The 14066-nt window shown below is 39.2% G+C and overlaps 1 protein-coding gene across 4 annotated transcripts in view; it reads right to left on the reverse strand.

Annotated features, from left to right (window-relative positions):
• The window catches only part of tspan4a (tetraspanin 4a), a 152942-nt gene that overhangs the window by 19703 nt on the left and 119173 nt on the right, over positions 1-14066 (reverse strand). For all 4 annotated transcript variants that reach the window (XM_085154411.1, XM_085154416.1, XM_085154401.1 and 1 more), the window contains one exon: positions 1688-1789. In XM_085154411.1, coding sequence (XP_085010537.1) covers positions 1688-1789 — 102 coding nt within the window. The remainder of the gene's footprint in view (positions 1-1687; positions 1790-14066) is intronic.

Below are 14066 nucleotides of genomic sequence, written 5' to 3' on the forward strand. Positions count from 1 at the left end.
TGGACTTAAATTCCACAGGGGAATAATGCTGTCTGCGTGGGCACAGTTGGGGATTTCGTGTTAATTTAAAACTTACTCACTTCCTTAAACAATGGAAGCACTAACATGAGACAGAATTCAAATCACCACAGAGAGCTGAGAAATAAAGATGTAAACTTCGGTCAGAACACACAGTCAGAATATTCAGATGTTATCACCTTGGAAAGTTAACGACCAAATGTGCGCAGCCAGTACAGATTTATTATACCGAGGATTCATTTAGTGCCTTTTGGAGCTCTTTCCTGCTCCGTCTAAGGTAGATCTGCGTCTACATGCATGCATACATAGCTCCATAGGTGGCCATTAATAATATTCAGGGTGAACTTTGCTCCAGGGACATCTGCTGCATTATCCATTCAGTGAGTCAGCATATATGTAAGAGGCTTGGGAGGGAGTGACAGAATGAGAGCTGCCGTATAATGATCTTCATCTCAGCCAGACTCTGTGGAGACCCATACATACACACAGCGGCATTGATCTGACAAAGGTGTGTGTGTGGGGGGAAATGCACGTTCACGCTCGTGCTCTAGCATTTTCAGGCAGCGGGTTCATTCAGGCAGATTCTTCTTATGGCATGATCCAGCGTGCAGGAAGAAAATCAAATGTGCGCATTTACACCTACACGTATAAACACACCTGGATTTGCATACAGTATTTGCATAGCAATAGATTTCTTTGTCATCGTTTATGTCTTATCAGTCACCATACACACACACATAGACAGGTAAACACGCACTAGACACACGTATACACACCAACACAGAGCAGAGCCAAACAACCAGCATGCACTGCACATTTACTAATGGAACAAAACTGCAAGCCATAACACAGGATCTGTGATGTAAAAAAAAGAAGGTCCAAAGAGCCCCGAAGTCTGCGATCTATCATTTGATGTCTCCCAAACGCATTTTCTAACAGCAGCATCCATCCTCTGCAATCCTTAATTCCAAATCTGTGTTTTTCACATTGTGTTTTCTTTGCAGAGAAATATAGAGGGAAAAAACCATATATATATATATATATATATATATATATATATATATATATATATATATATATATATATATAAATATTGCAACAGGAAAATGCACATCAAAGTGAGAGCTGGAGACAAAGATTACCTCCGAGAGTCTATGATGTTTGCATTAATCTCTCTGAAAACATTTTACCAGAGCATTTAAACCAGGAATGCTTTAAGTGTTTATTACTGTCAGTAGAGTCATTTCAAGACACGTCTTCTGGTGCCATTTCTCAGATTGGTGGTGTTTCTTTTATTAGCCGACTTATAAATGTCCAGATCCTATTAACGGCTAAAAGGATTGCAGTATTTTATTCGTATATTACCCTGAAAGGGGAAATGTAAAACGAAATGGTGTTTCCGCATTTCACTATTCACTTATAATTTATATGATCACAGTGACACAAAACCCCCCAAAACAAATCAAGAAAAAGAAACAGTGAAACTCTTCCAATAGCAAAGATAAGTACTATAACAATGAATAATGCAGTCAAAATGTCACAGATTCAAGCTTCTGTTGTTGCATTTACTATTATCGGCACAGTTATATTATTTCTTTTAAAGCAGTTAAATCTGAAATAGATGCATCCCAAAGCATCGCCTACTCCCTCCGGTGATCTCACAACTTACATCAGTTTGTACTATCATCCAGGCGTTGGTCAAACCCACGTTGCCCTCTGTGCCAAAGAGCTGCAGGCCCTTCTTCAGATCTCTTTGGGCGTAGTGGTCAATCTGAGAACACAGGACAGGAAACGCGGTTATTTAAGGCAGGACAATAGGACAATTTACTTTAACAAAACTACTTTTTGCTACTGTGTGGGTGAGATGTTATAAAGGACATCTTCTCTATACATTTCAGAGCAGCTCGTTTCCATTTTCATCAGCGGAGGACAAATGTGATTTAAACTCAAGTGGCAACAAATAACCACAGACTCTCAGTTCTCATTTGGGAAAAGCACAATCTGTCAGGAGCGAACCAGAACAGAGTGTTTTTGATACCATATATTTTGATTTTGACTTGACGAAAGACAGTACTGAAAGTTTTTTTTATGAATATATATTGTTCTATTGTTTATCGCAGGTTTTCTATAATTAAACATACTTAAAATAGAGAAGAGAAGCTCCGTTCTTTCATCAATGCACGAATGTGTCTTTGTCCCACTTATAAAGGCAACAAGTATGGTAAAATAACACAGCTATAATTAGCAATCCACCTACATACATACATACTGAAAGCTTACAGCACGGAAATACTCAGGGAATTCTCAGCTACTGCGTATGTGAGTGGTGTGGTAAAATTACACATAAGGCGTCCTTTGGTATTGTAAAGTAAAACCCTTAATAAATGGGAAGGATTACTGGTGTGAAGTGATGCATTTTAACCTAAACCGCAATGTTTTTCCAAACCAAACATCAGACCTAAACTTAATCAGCTGATTAAGGCTACTTAGATTTGGGTTTAGATTCTCAAACAAGATAAGAATCATTGTTTTCTAGGTGATAAACCTGCAACGCCTATCCTAACCTAATGTGGACTTTAAAAAGTCTACAAAATGGGGTTATTATCTTATCAACCAATATTTCCATGGTTTTACCTTCTGGCATCAGTGCCAACAAACACCTTGGAGTGAGAAAAAAAAAGGTCATATTTAATAGGATGAAAACTCATTGTCTAAAACTACTGACTGGTACTGACTGGGGGGTTATTGAATGTCAAGAAAAAGCTGTACTGTTTTAAAGAGTTTCATTTGAAGGCAAAAAGAGTGCTGTGCTCACAAGTTAAACTTAAACATCTGCCTACGACGTAGCCTACAAAAGTGGTCAACAGTACGCCGCAGCTTATGAATGACTGACTCTTCACTGATGACCACAGGTTACGTTATGAGCCAAGATGGCTACCATCTGCGAAGGATTCAGTCATATTTTCCTCGTCCCAACCTGCCACACCTGCGTAACTCGTGCCTTTTTCTGTATGACAGTTTGAAGTAGAAAGTAGGAGGTTAATTTGGTTAATTTTCTACATGGATCACCCCTGTTGTATTTTGGTATGCTTGCTTTGTTTCTTTGTTTTTTCATGAGCCCCTAGACTGGCAAAAAAGTTAGATTTAGACACTAAAAAGTACTTGTTTAATTTTAAGAAATCATTGTGATTTAGCTTCAAATTTGTCACAACATTAACTATTCGTGAAAAAAATTGGCACGACAACCATCCATCCGTCATCTTAAACGATGGTGCCAGCAGGCCAAGCAGGGTATTCCAGAAGTCGTCCTCCACAGCAATACTTTCTGAGGCATTCCCAGATGAGGCACATAATCATCAGGCCTGGAGGGAGGCACACCCAAAGGGAGACTCTAGCACTTCACCTGAACTGGCTCCTTTTGACATGGATGAGGAGCACCTCGACTCTGAGGTCTTTCCGGATGTGCTTATCAGCCTATCTCTAAGGCTAAGCCGAGTCACACTAGAGAATAATTTGCTCAAGATTTTTTTTTTGGAGAGCATCAGACCATTGATGACTGATAAATCAAGAACTTTGTCTCTTAGCTTAGCTCCATTTTTAGTCTGCATCAGTCTCTCTGTCCCAACCCAGATGGAGAACTCCACTGTTTTGCAGCAGAGAAAACATTGGAATGCTACTGCAAGTAAGAACCACCAAACTAATGCTGTACCTTCATTATTTTTGATATGAGAGGACAGCTGGTGCACATCTCTGAGACACCAGTGGCTGTAGTTTCTGAGACCGCTAGAATGATCCCACTTGTTTTCTAGTCTTGTTTGTTCACTATATTGATTGGACTGGTTAAAGTGGTTAAACTGCTACATGGTTAAAGGAAAAACATGATAGGAAATAGTTTATGGAAGACCAGTGTTGGTAGTTCCATGCTTTGAAGGAATATCACCACTAAACATCGTTTGGATACATGAACTTTGAGCACTGAGCTGCTGCAGTCAGATCCTCACTCTCAGGCTATATTCCACACTACAAGTCTTTTCACATGATATTAAAAGTGATAAACTGTGGTCAGCAGTGAGAGGACTAGATTGGATTTGGACGGCAGACCACTGAGCCGATGTTCGGTAAACAGGCTCCATGCGAGTTTAGTTTAGAAGGTCTGGCTTAGCAGAGTGAACCTAAACAAACAAGATAAAAACCCTGAACAAAATCAGCTTTTGCAGTGAGCTTTGAATCAAGAGAAAACAAACTGGGGGCGTGAACACAGTCACAGAGGTAAACATGATTAAATACCCTCAAGCCTTTGAAGTTCATAAAATCTAAAGAAAGAAAGAGAGCATGTGTGCTATACACACAACGGGCAAACAAAAACTTCAAAGCCGCTCAACCTTATTTACACATTTAGATGGTGGACCCCATCAAACATCAATCACATCGATCTCCACTGACCTCGCGCTTTCCTACACAGTAGCCTTTTAGCATCTGCTTTGCTCCAGACACATAACCCTTACATCAAGCCTGACTCAAAGCACTCAGATACTTAGTGAACACAACCTTCATTTGACCAAACGACATTTAAATGCTCAATGTGCTTTGCTCCATAGCTCTTCTGGCTTTCTGCGTGTTATTATATCAAATATGAGAATATTTTGCTCTCTCCAGTTTGACATTTCCACGAGAAGAAAGTTATTTTAAATTGATGGCAAAATAGATAAGGGCCATACGTCAGTCTTTTAACGCCGTGCCTTCATACAGCTGCATTTAGTGGCTGTTTTTCTCCTTAAATACTGTCTGAAACTAATCTAATAAAGCTGAATGTCATCATAATCAAATGCAGATCCTATATTCAAGGATTCATTAAAGGTCATTAATGCCTCCTTGGCTGATGACTGTGTGAAGCTGTTTTATCAGACTAGTGGCTGTGGGGGGGAAAATGTGCCACTACCTCCGGAGCAATGAACCATGTGTTTTGCTTATAATCTCGTCATTGTCGTTTACAGTCACGCCTAACATCGACACAGATGCTATTTTCAGAATGTAGTAAAACACAAAGAGGCTAATGTTGTGGCCAAAAAATAAATAAATCAGCTCAAAGTGAAAGGACACTGTGCATAAACAGTAAAACATGGTTAATGCTGACAGCTTAATATAGTCACAGCGAAATTTTGCTCAGTAAATCTGTCACACACAGCTTTGTGTGGGGGTGGTGAGTATATACCAAATCCCCGAGTGCCAACAAGATACTTTACCAAAAATAATTACTTTCTTTTTTTTTTAAAATTAATTAATTTTTTAATATTATTTTCAAGTGAGCGCTGCACTCACATGTAGTCCCAGCTGTTTCTTGGTATGATCTTTTGGACCCCTTAACACATAACCATTATCTGTTACCATGGGGACAACAATGACAATCACAGAAGTGAAGTGCATTTTTGTGGCATCTTCACAAATTAAATGTGGAAAGCAGCCCATGCTTAGTGCGCCTGTCATGCAGTAAACTGCATCTTTTTTTGTTTTTTGGAGTCTGCATTATGTTGTGTGGCAGAACTTAACTGGAAACGTTTGGTTTCACAACATGCATTTTCCATCTGGCCTCTCTCATTCAGCCAGCATTCAATGTGTCCTCATCAGACTAGTGAACTTTACTGCTGACCTCTCATACAAGTGGAAATCCCAGAAAAAGAGAACAGCAAACCAACAGAGAAAAACAGTAAACCTTTACATTTAACATTTTACCCCTGCAGAGCACAATGCTCACACACAGGATGCCCTAGTTCTGAGAAGTAGTAACAGAAGACCTCAAAAAGACACTACCAGAAAGGAACTGCTCCTTCTAACTCAAGAATTGCTCTGAAAGTACAAAAGTATTAAAAGCGAAACAGGGACACTAGGAAGGAGAAAATCTGACAACAATCTGACAAACCTAAAGCCCTGAATTATTGTTGCCTATAATTAATAATTCTGTTTCTAGGCCTCCTGATTTATTCTACTTTATCATTTATTTGGAGAGAACAGAGAAACGCCTGTTTCACATAGTTGAAATGAATCAAATTTCTCCCTTTATTTTTTGCCCTGCTTTGGTTTCCCCCAAACCTCTATGTAACATGAGCATTTTGTTTGTATGCTTGACTTCCTGGTAGCAGATACCACACTGTTCTTTTGGATTTTTGCAGCATTTTTTGAAGACCACAGCTTTCAGTTGATGATAAGAAAATAACAGAATGATTCACACAGCAACAAAAAAGAAAAGTGTAACTTTTGCTCAGTTATAAGCAAAAGAAAAAGACATAAAATAACATTATTTTAAAAAAGGAATAAAAGGCTTATATTTCCCAGGGATAAAGACATAAAGATACACAATGGATATCAGTCGCGCCTTCTTCGAGGTGTAGCGATACAAATATACCAACAAACCAATTATAGCTTCGCTCACCACAGGTGTGCAATAATATTTACATCATATATAAGTACCAACAGTGTTGTCTTCACCTCCTCCAGTTGACGCACAACTTTACACAGCACCACTGCAGACGGCAGACAGTAAAAAACACGTGGATCCATTGCAGAAAAATCTTAAACCTGCATTTTATCTTAAAAAAGCATGGTAGAAACCATTGATGTAGGCTCCTCTCATGTCTTCAAAACTGGGTGATATCACGATAGCAACATCGACCTTTGATACCATCTATGGGTATGTATGATGCAGCTAGGCAGCAAACATTATCAGTCCTGCTAATCTGTAACAGACAGCATTTATTTATCAGGATAACAAAATAATTTGTGTCTAAAAACATCAGGATTCGCTTAAAGTCCCAGTCTGAATCTGAGAAAGGTCTGCCAGCAACTAGGCCTGTCTTACCCGCTCTGTTTGATCAGCAATAAAAATATGAAGCCTATTCACCAGAAGCACAGCACTACCTCTGACAAGCTTACAATATTGTTGTCTATTCTGTTTTTCATTTCGCGTACTCTCTAAGAGAATACATGCCACATATACTGTGTGTATATATACACCTTACAGTATTGTTACTGCATTATAAGATAAAAAATCATCAAAATGACAAAACAGCAACTCTAACTGTACCAAGTTGCTGACAATAAATGCTCTGATAACCAGAAGCGATGAAGTAAGAAAACATTAAGAATGTGAACAAAGGAGTTCAGTGAGATGTGCCACTTAAAATGACTGATTCTCTTATTTCTGATTTATTTTTTTTGAACAGGCAGTTTCCTAATATTGTTCATTTGGGTGTTTCCTTAATAACTGGTGGCATCCTTCTCTGCAAATGACATTGCTCAGTCACAATTAGACGCCGCATTAGGAACCGTAAACACGTAAAAAAAAATAAAAATCGTAATTCGGATGCCTCAAAGATATGAAGATGAAAGAGAATTCTGAATGAAAAGAAAAATGACAACAGATGTAATTTCTTGCAACAATAAAGAAGCGCTGATTTCTAAATAAACTGGTGCCACGAGCTACAACATGACATCACAACAACAATGTCTAAAGTGATGTAAGAATCCAGCGCACGGGGCCTTTATGTCCCCTTTGAGTGGACTGAAGTGAGCTGTGAGTCATCTGAAGAGCTGCAAATTAAAATAAAAAGAGAGGGGAAAGAAAAAGAGAAAACTTTTTATTCAAATTAGCATTTTTTTTATTCTAAGTAGGTCATTAGTAAAGAGGGACTCTGGTTAAAGTTAGTCAAGCAGAGAGTGCACAAGCCACAGCTGCACTTTTAGCTTGGTATTGATGTTGTCCTCGGTACTTGGGTCGCCCTTTGACTACACCAGTCGAGTCAAGGATGGGCCATCAATAATTTATATGGCAGCAATACAAGGAGAGATAAGAGATGTATACTGGGAGGAGAGCAGACACAAGATGAGACAGAAAGATGTGGATTTGAAAAAGAGAAGCGAGATGAAGGCAGGCGAGATAGTGGGTGCAGGAAAAAAGTAAACATGGGAAAAGAGGGAGAGAGAATGAGCCAAAAAGGCACAGCGCAGGTTAGAATGTGTGCAATGCAAATATACTGTGGGGAAGATGAAGTGGTTATATGACTGCTGGACTCTGGATGGCAGGCAATACAGGAAGCAAAGAAAAGAAGCTTTCCATCAGTGACAGCCCAGGAGAAAGAAATACAAGACAGGGATTTCAGAGGAGGGGAAATAATGACAAGAGAAATGCCTCAATTCACTTGCTCCCTCCAAACAGTGGATATCCATTACCTGTGCCATGAGGGGGAAGACAGAGTCAGAATGCAAAAAAAATAAATGATAAAGGCACTAATAAAAAAGGAGGAAAGATCAATGATAAAAGTCCCCAGGGATTTCCTATGGCCACGTTATTTCATTCTAAGATGCCAAACTGCATAAAAAATGCCCTACTTTATCTTCCACAATGACATTACTTATTCTAAAAAAGAGGAATTTCAGCTTCACTGATCAAAGTATAAGCTGTGGACTTGAAATCTGGAAGTCATAGTGACTCTAGTAGCTTCATACCTCAGGACCATCCCAAATGCAGGTGCTATTAGTTATGTTTCAATTGTTTCATATCGGTGTGATTTAGTAACCTGTTGGTCTCTGCATTGTTGGCATGTGCCTAAATGTTCCACAGTATTTCTTCCTTTCTCACCTATCGACTCCCCTTAAACTCACTGGCAAAGGCTTGTTTACTCCAAATACTTCCATTCTATCCCTCTGAAAAGGGAGTCCAAATTACATTCCCAGGACAACCATCAAAAATGAGCCAAAGTCAGGTTTTCCAGGGCATTTCTTTTGACTCCAGAAGAACTTGCTTCCCCTGGAATATGAGCTTAAATCAAAGTGTTACACTGCATTTCAAAAAGGGTTTATAGGGAGATGCTGTCCTTCTGAAGAATCGGCTTACGTTTTGTCTGTGCCTTGGGACAGATTGCTCAATATTTTAGGCAACCTTCTTCTCAAGTGCGAAAGCCAGCAACCAGGACATGCAGGTCTCACATTTAAAGCTGCTGACGGAGTTTTTCTTGTGTCCAGGGAAGCAGTGATGACATATGTTAATTATTAAAGCGAGTGGCAAGCCCCTTTAAGTGACTAATCTCTGTCCTTAGCTGAGGCAAATCAAATACAGCCCCAGCTCTTTTCCATCCACTGCTTCTAATCAGTTCCTGATTAACACTTGGCAAACTTGGCAAATGAGTAGACAATCAATGTCACTCTCAGAAAGCAGCGAAGCAGTGCAATCTAGGCTTTGAAGGATGATACTTTAACAGCTTCAATCATGGCATTAGGAGTTAATACAAGATGCTGCACAATGAAATTCAACTGATATATAGCCATTCCTCTGTTGCCTGGTTTCAGTGTTGATGTTCTAAAAAACCATGTGAAACTATTCTGATGTGCAGCTGAATATATCTCTTAAAGCCTTTTGCCTGTGGCTATTGACAGCAAACAGAAGCATTTTTCTGAAGCTGTCATCCAGTGCCTTCAATCTGTCCTTAACAGTTTTACATCACAGATCTATTCTGATCCTTTTTCCTGAGGTCTTATCACCTTTTAGCTGCTGCATTTCCTTCACTATAGTTCAGAAAGCCTGCTGTGTCTAAACAGAGAGTGCACACAGTGTTCGCGCTGACGTCACGCCTTTGCCAATGTGACTCGTCACAATCAAACAGATAATGATGAAAAAATAATAACTTCTCAGGAGCACTGACTCTGAGCCTCACAGGTGGATACTGGAGTCGAGGCTGGGTTATTGAAATGCTGCATGCACAGCACCAGCAGCATCAACAAGGAAAAGCTTTCAGGTCAGCATTGTGGCAGCAAAAGAGAGCAGCACAAAATGCCTTTTATATGTGCTTCAGTGAGAGGTGCATGTGCAGGCTGACTGCTGCGGCTATTATAGGTTGGTCTTGTTTGCTGAGGCTTTGACTCTTTTGTTTATTTAAAAAAGTCATTAATTATTTAAATGAGAAAAGTTGCAAAAAACACAGCTAATTTAGCCACGTCTGTATAATACTAAACTTTGGCATCCCAGTTACTCTGGTACGTTGGATTGTTTATTCTAAGATTCAGCCGTAGGATAGCTCATTTTATGCGTGTTCCAGACAGAAACAGCCAGTGACAGACTGCAGCAAGAATTTCAAATTTCAAAAAGAAATGCTGAGGCAATGATTGATATAAACCCCTGGTAGAAATTGTGCTGAGAATTTTAAAATCTGAACACACCATCCATCCATCCATCCAATACTTTTTACTTCAAACTGCCTGATATCTGTGATCACACTAATTTAAAAAGGTGCTGGAAATGCATCACAGAGCTGCTGCAGATTCGCTGGCTTCACCTCCATGATACCAACCTGATGCGTCTTGAATTCATCCCATTGAGAACTGGTGACAGTGGAGGCCATCCGAGTACAGTGAACTCATTGTGATGTTCAAGAAACCAGTTTGAGATGATTTGAGCTTTGTGACGTGCTGTGTTATTGTGCTGGAAGCAGCCATCAGAAAATGGGTACCCTGTGGTCAGTAAGGACATGGTACTCAGGTAGGCTGTGGCATTTAAACGATGCTCAGTTGGTACTAAAGTGCTAAAGAAAATATCACCATCACAAACCTAATCCGTTAATACAGAATTTTATGATTTCATGTTGTTTACAACAATTTCTGACCTTACCATTTGAAAGTTACAGCAGAAATCGAGACTCATCCAATTGCCGAATGTTTTTCTAATCTTCTGTTGTCAAGGTTTGTTGAGCCTGTGTGAATGGTGGCCTCAGTTTCCTGTTCTGATCTGACAGGAGTGACCGGGTGGGTGCTGCGGCCCAGCGGATCAGCAGTAAATCAGCAATTTGTGACATATTCACACCAGTCTTTCTAGCACCAACAACCATGCCGCATCCAAAGTCACTTTAATCACATTATACCTCATTCTGATGCTCATGTTGAAATCCAGCAGGCTGTCTTCATCATGTCGACATGATTACCCAAATAAACATTGCTGCTGTCATGTGATTGGCTGAATAGACATTGACATTAACAATCTTTATTCATTAAAAAAGGTGACATCTTTTAGGGAAAGATTCCTCCATACTCTAGGGCAAGGGTTGGCAACCTTTAACACCCAAAAAGCCATTTGGACCCAGTTTCCATGGAAAAGAAAACACTGGGAGCCACACATACTTTTTTTGCATGTAAAATGAAGATAACACTACATATATGTATGTTATCTTACTTTTCTCCATACTTGGCCTACCTGGGGTTGAAAGGTATTTTAAATTATACATTTTTTAATTTCATTGGGTCATTGAATACAACAGTGGATAAAACTGAGTATGGACTCTAAACTGTGAGTCTTCGGAACAAAACTCCTTTAAATCGTGTGCTTTTTATTCCTACTGATGGATTTCCATTTCCATTATAATCATGTCTTGAGTTGTTTAGTGTGACTTTTGGAATTGATTGGGGGAGGTAAGCAGCACAAATTTGCCCAAACTAATTTGCATCTTAAAAATATTTTTAATCTGACAACCAGCCAGATTGGGCAATTTTCATGTTTTTTTAGCACAGCCCAAATGAGTTTTTCTAAACAAGCCTAGTAATGTCACACTTTGTGCCACTGTGATTTTTCCAACAAAAGAAACTCTCACACTATCAGAGCGCGCACCCAGCTCTATATGTTGTCCTAAAGAGCCAGTGAAGCCTTTTGTAATATCACAGATGTTCACCTGAGGCTAACAGTGCTCAGAGGGATTGTAAACCTTTGCAAGAAGCCTTTTTGGATGTTATGATAAAACCCCTCAACTGACACTGTTTCATCAGACACGAGGTGAAATACTCTCTACAGATAAGTAACCCCACTTAGTTTCTATTTTTCAATCCATAACACCAGAACCACTGATGTAGGCATTGCATGTACCTAAGACATTAGGCTAGCTCTTACTGTGCTGCATCTTAAGAAAATAAAAAAATAATCTGAGGCAATAAAAGATACCCAGGAGTCCAACTTCAAGTAGGTTTGAACTTGTTGAATTAACAGGAAGGAAAAATGTAGTTCAACTGAGAGGTGAAACTGAAATTAGAATCCCTCTGACGTGCAGGCATGACTTGAAGCATAAAAATGATGCACCGATAAAGCAGAAAAAAAAACTAGGTTTAAAGACGTAAATACGCAATCAGTCACTTTGACTTTCAGATTCTTTTGCCCTGTCTTTTACCTCAGAGTAGAAACACGCTGTCCCGTTATGTAAACTCTGATGAAACCAGGTTTCTTCAGTGTAAAAAGAATTCTTGAGGAGACGAAGATGTAAGTTGTAGAATAATTTACTGCGTTAACTCGGTACCAAGCAGAACTGGGGCAATCACACGCTTTTCCACCTCATATTCTGAGACTATCCTTCCACTGGGAGCATTTGAACATAGTTCAGACAAATATTCTGTTCATCCTCTCATTCAGATAGGATACTTCCTAATCTTTTTCTTATAGCTCAGCTTTCTGACTTTCATCTGCCTGTAAACACAAGTAAACACACTCTAGGCAGGTGCCAGAGAAAGGGTTCAAGGTCAGCAATACAGACAGGCGCTCTAAAAAGGTATTGCTATAGTGCAGAGCCCCTAGACTTAACCCTAGACCTTTTGTTAAAATCCCCATCCTGCCATACTTTACTTGTGGATGTTGATAATGTTGGTAGTGGTTTATGAATGTAATACATAGAGACCCTATTCACAAATGAAAAAACACTTCATCTTTTTTGCTTGTTTTTAGGAATAAAACTCTTCATTATGTTAATTTTGTCCTTATTAGAATCCTCAATTATAAAGCACCGTGATATAAATGCAACATTCTTCATCATATTGGGTTTCAATTACAAGTTGATGAGATTTAAGTATATTTTTGCCTTTTGCCTGATTGCAATTCAAATTGCCTATAATAACCATGTTTGCGATTCCTCAACATCATCTGCAGTAATCAAACTGCATATTCCCCCGCTGCACTTATTCCTGCACTCCACAAACAAATGTCTTGTCGGTTTGCCGATCATCTCAATTTGTCTCTCATATAAACATCGCCCTGACGTGGGTGTATTTTAGTAACTTGATTAGCCAGGGGTGTTTACTTAATTGCATTACTGCAGTCGGCATGAAATGGAAATTTCTCACGCTTGAAATGTATTCTGACAGCAGTGTGGCATTTTGATATCTTGACAAGCTAAAATGTTTTGATGGCTGACGCCAGAACAGTAATGATGTGGAAAAAGTGAAGCTATCACACTTTAAACAGGGTTTCAGTGGGTTTCATGTACCGTAGATTCCTTCACTGCATGAATGGTTGCTCTTTAGCTGTATATGAAGTAGATTGTTTACAAGCGGATACATTTTCTCTCTCCCTCCCCGTATCAAGTTATTTCCCAATTTTTCACGTTAAGGCGAACAAAACTGGAACATGGCCAAGAAGACGAGACACTGATGTGAGAGCGCCTGACAGCAGAAACAGGTGCTGGATCTCATGAGAAATGATGCGTGTCAGCAGAATTTACCACGATCCATTCTCTTGCTGGAAAAACTAGATATTAATTTCAAACCGAACCAACAAGATGAAAGGTTTTTCACTTCATTGTTCACAGAGGCATGAAAGTTCACTTAGGATTATTTAAGAATGCTTTGCTTTAACCCATCTATTTAGCACATGAATGATTTACAACACAATATATTGCAGCTATGCGTACATAGGAAATGTGTTCAGCAAATTTGTATGGACCATCTGTTCTCTGTAGTCTTTAGAGGCTTGTAAAACAACCCTTAACCGTAAGCCTCCCTCTTAATGACACATTGTGATGCTGATTTGTTCACCTATGCATTCATTCATTAAAAGAAGTATTTTTTAAGTCGCATATTTTATCTGATTTGTTATAAACCTCTCCAATAACATTCGATTAACTTCAGTAAGCACAAAAACACCCCCTCTTTATTTTTTAATAAGAGAAAGGTAGGACTGGGTAGCACTATAATTCCTTTGCTTTGGATATGTATGAATAACATGGCATTGCGACTGTATCTGTATCTGTGCTAAC

Source organism: Neolamprologus multifasciatus, chromosome 1 (genome assembly GCF_963576455.1).
Source record: "Neolamprologus multifasciatus chromosome 1, fNeoMul1.2, whole genome shotgun sequence".
NCBI classification, from domain to species: Eukaryota; Metazoa; Chordata; class Actinopteri; order Cichliformes; family Cichlidae; genus Neolamprologus; species Neolamprologus multifasciatus.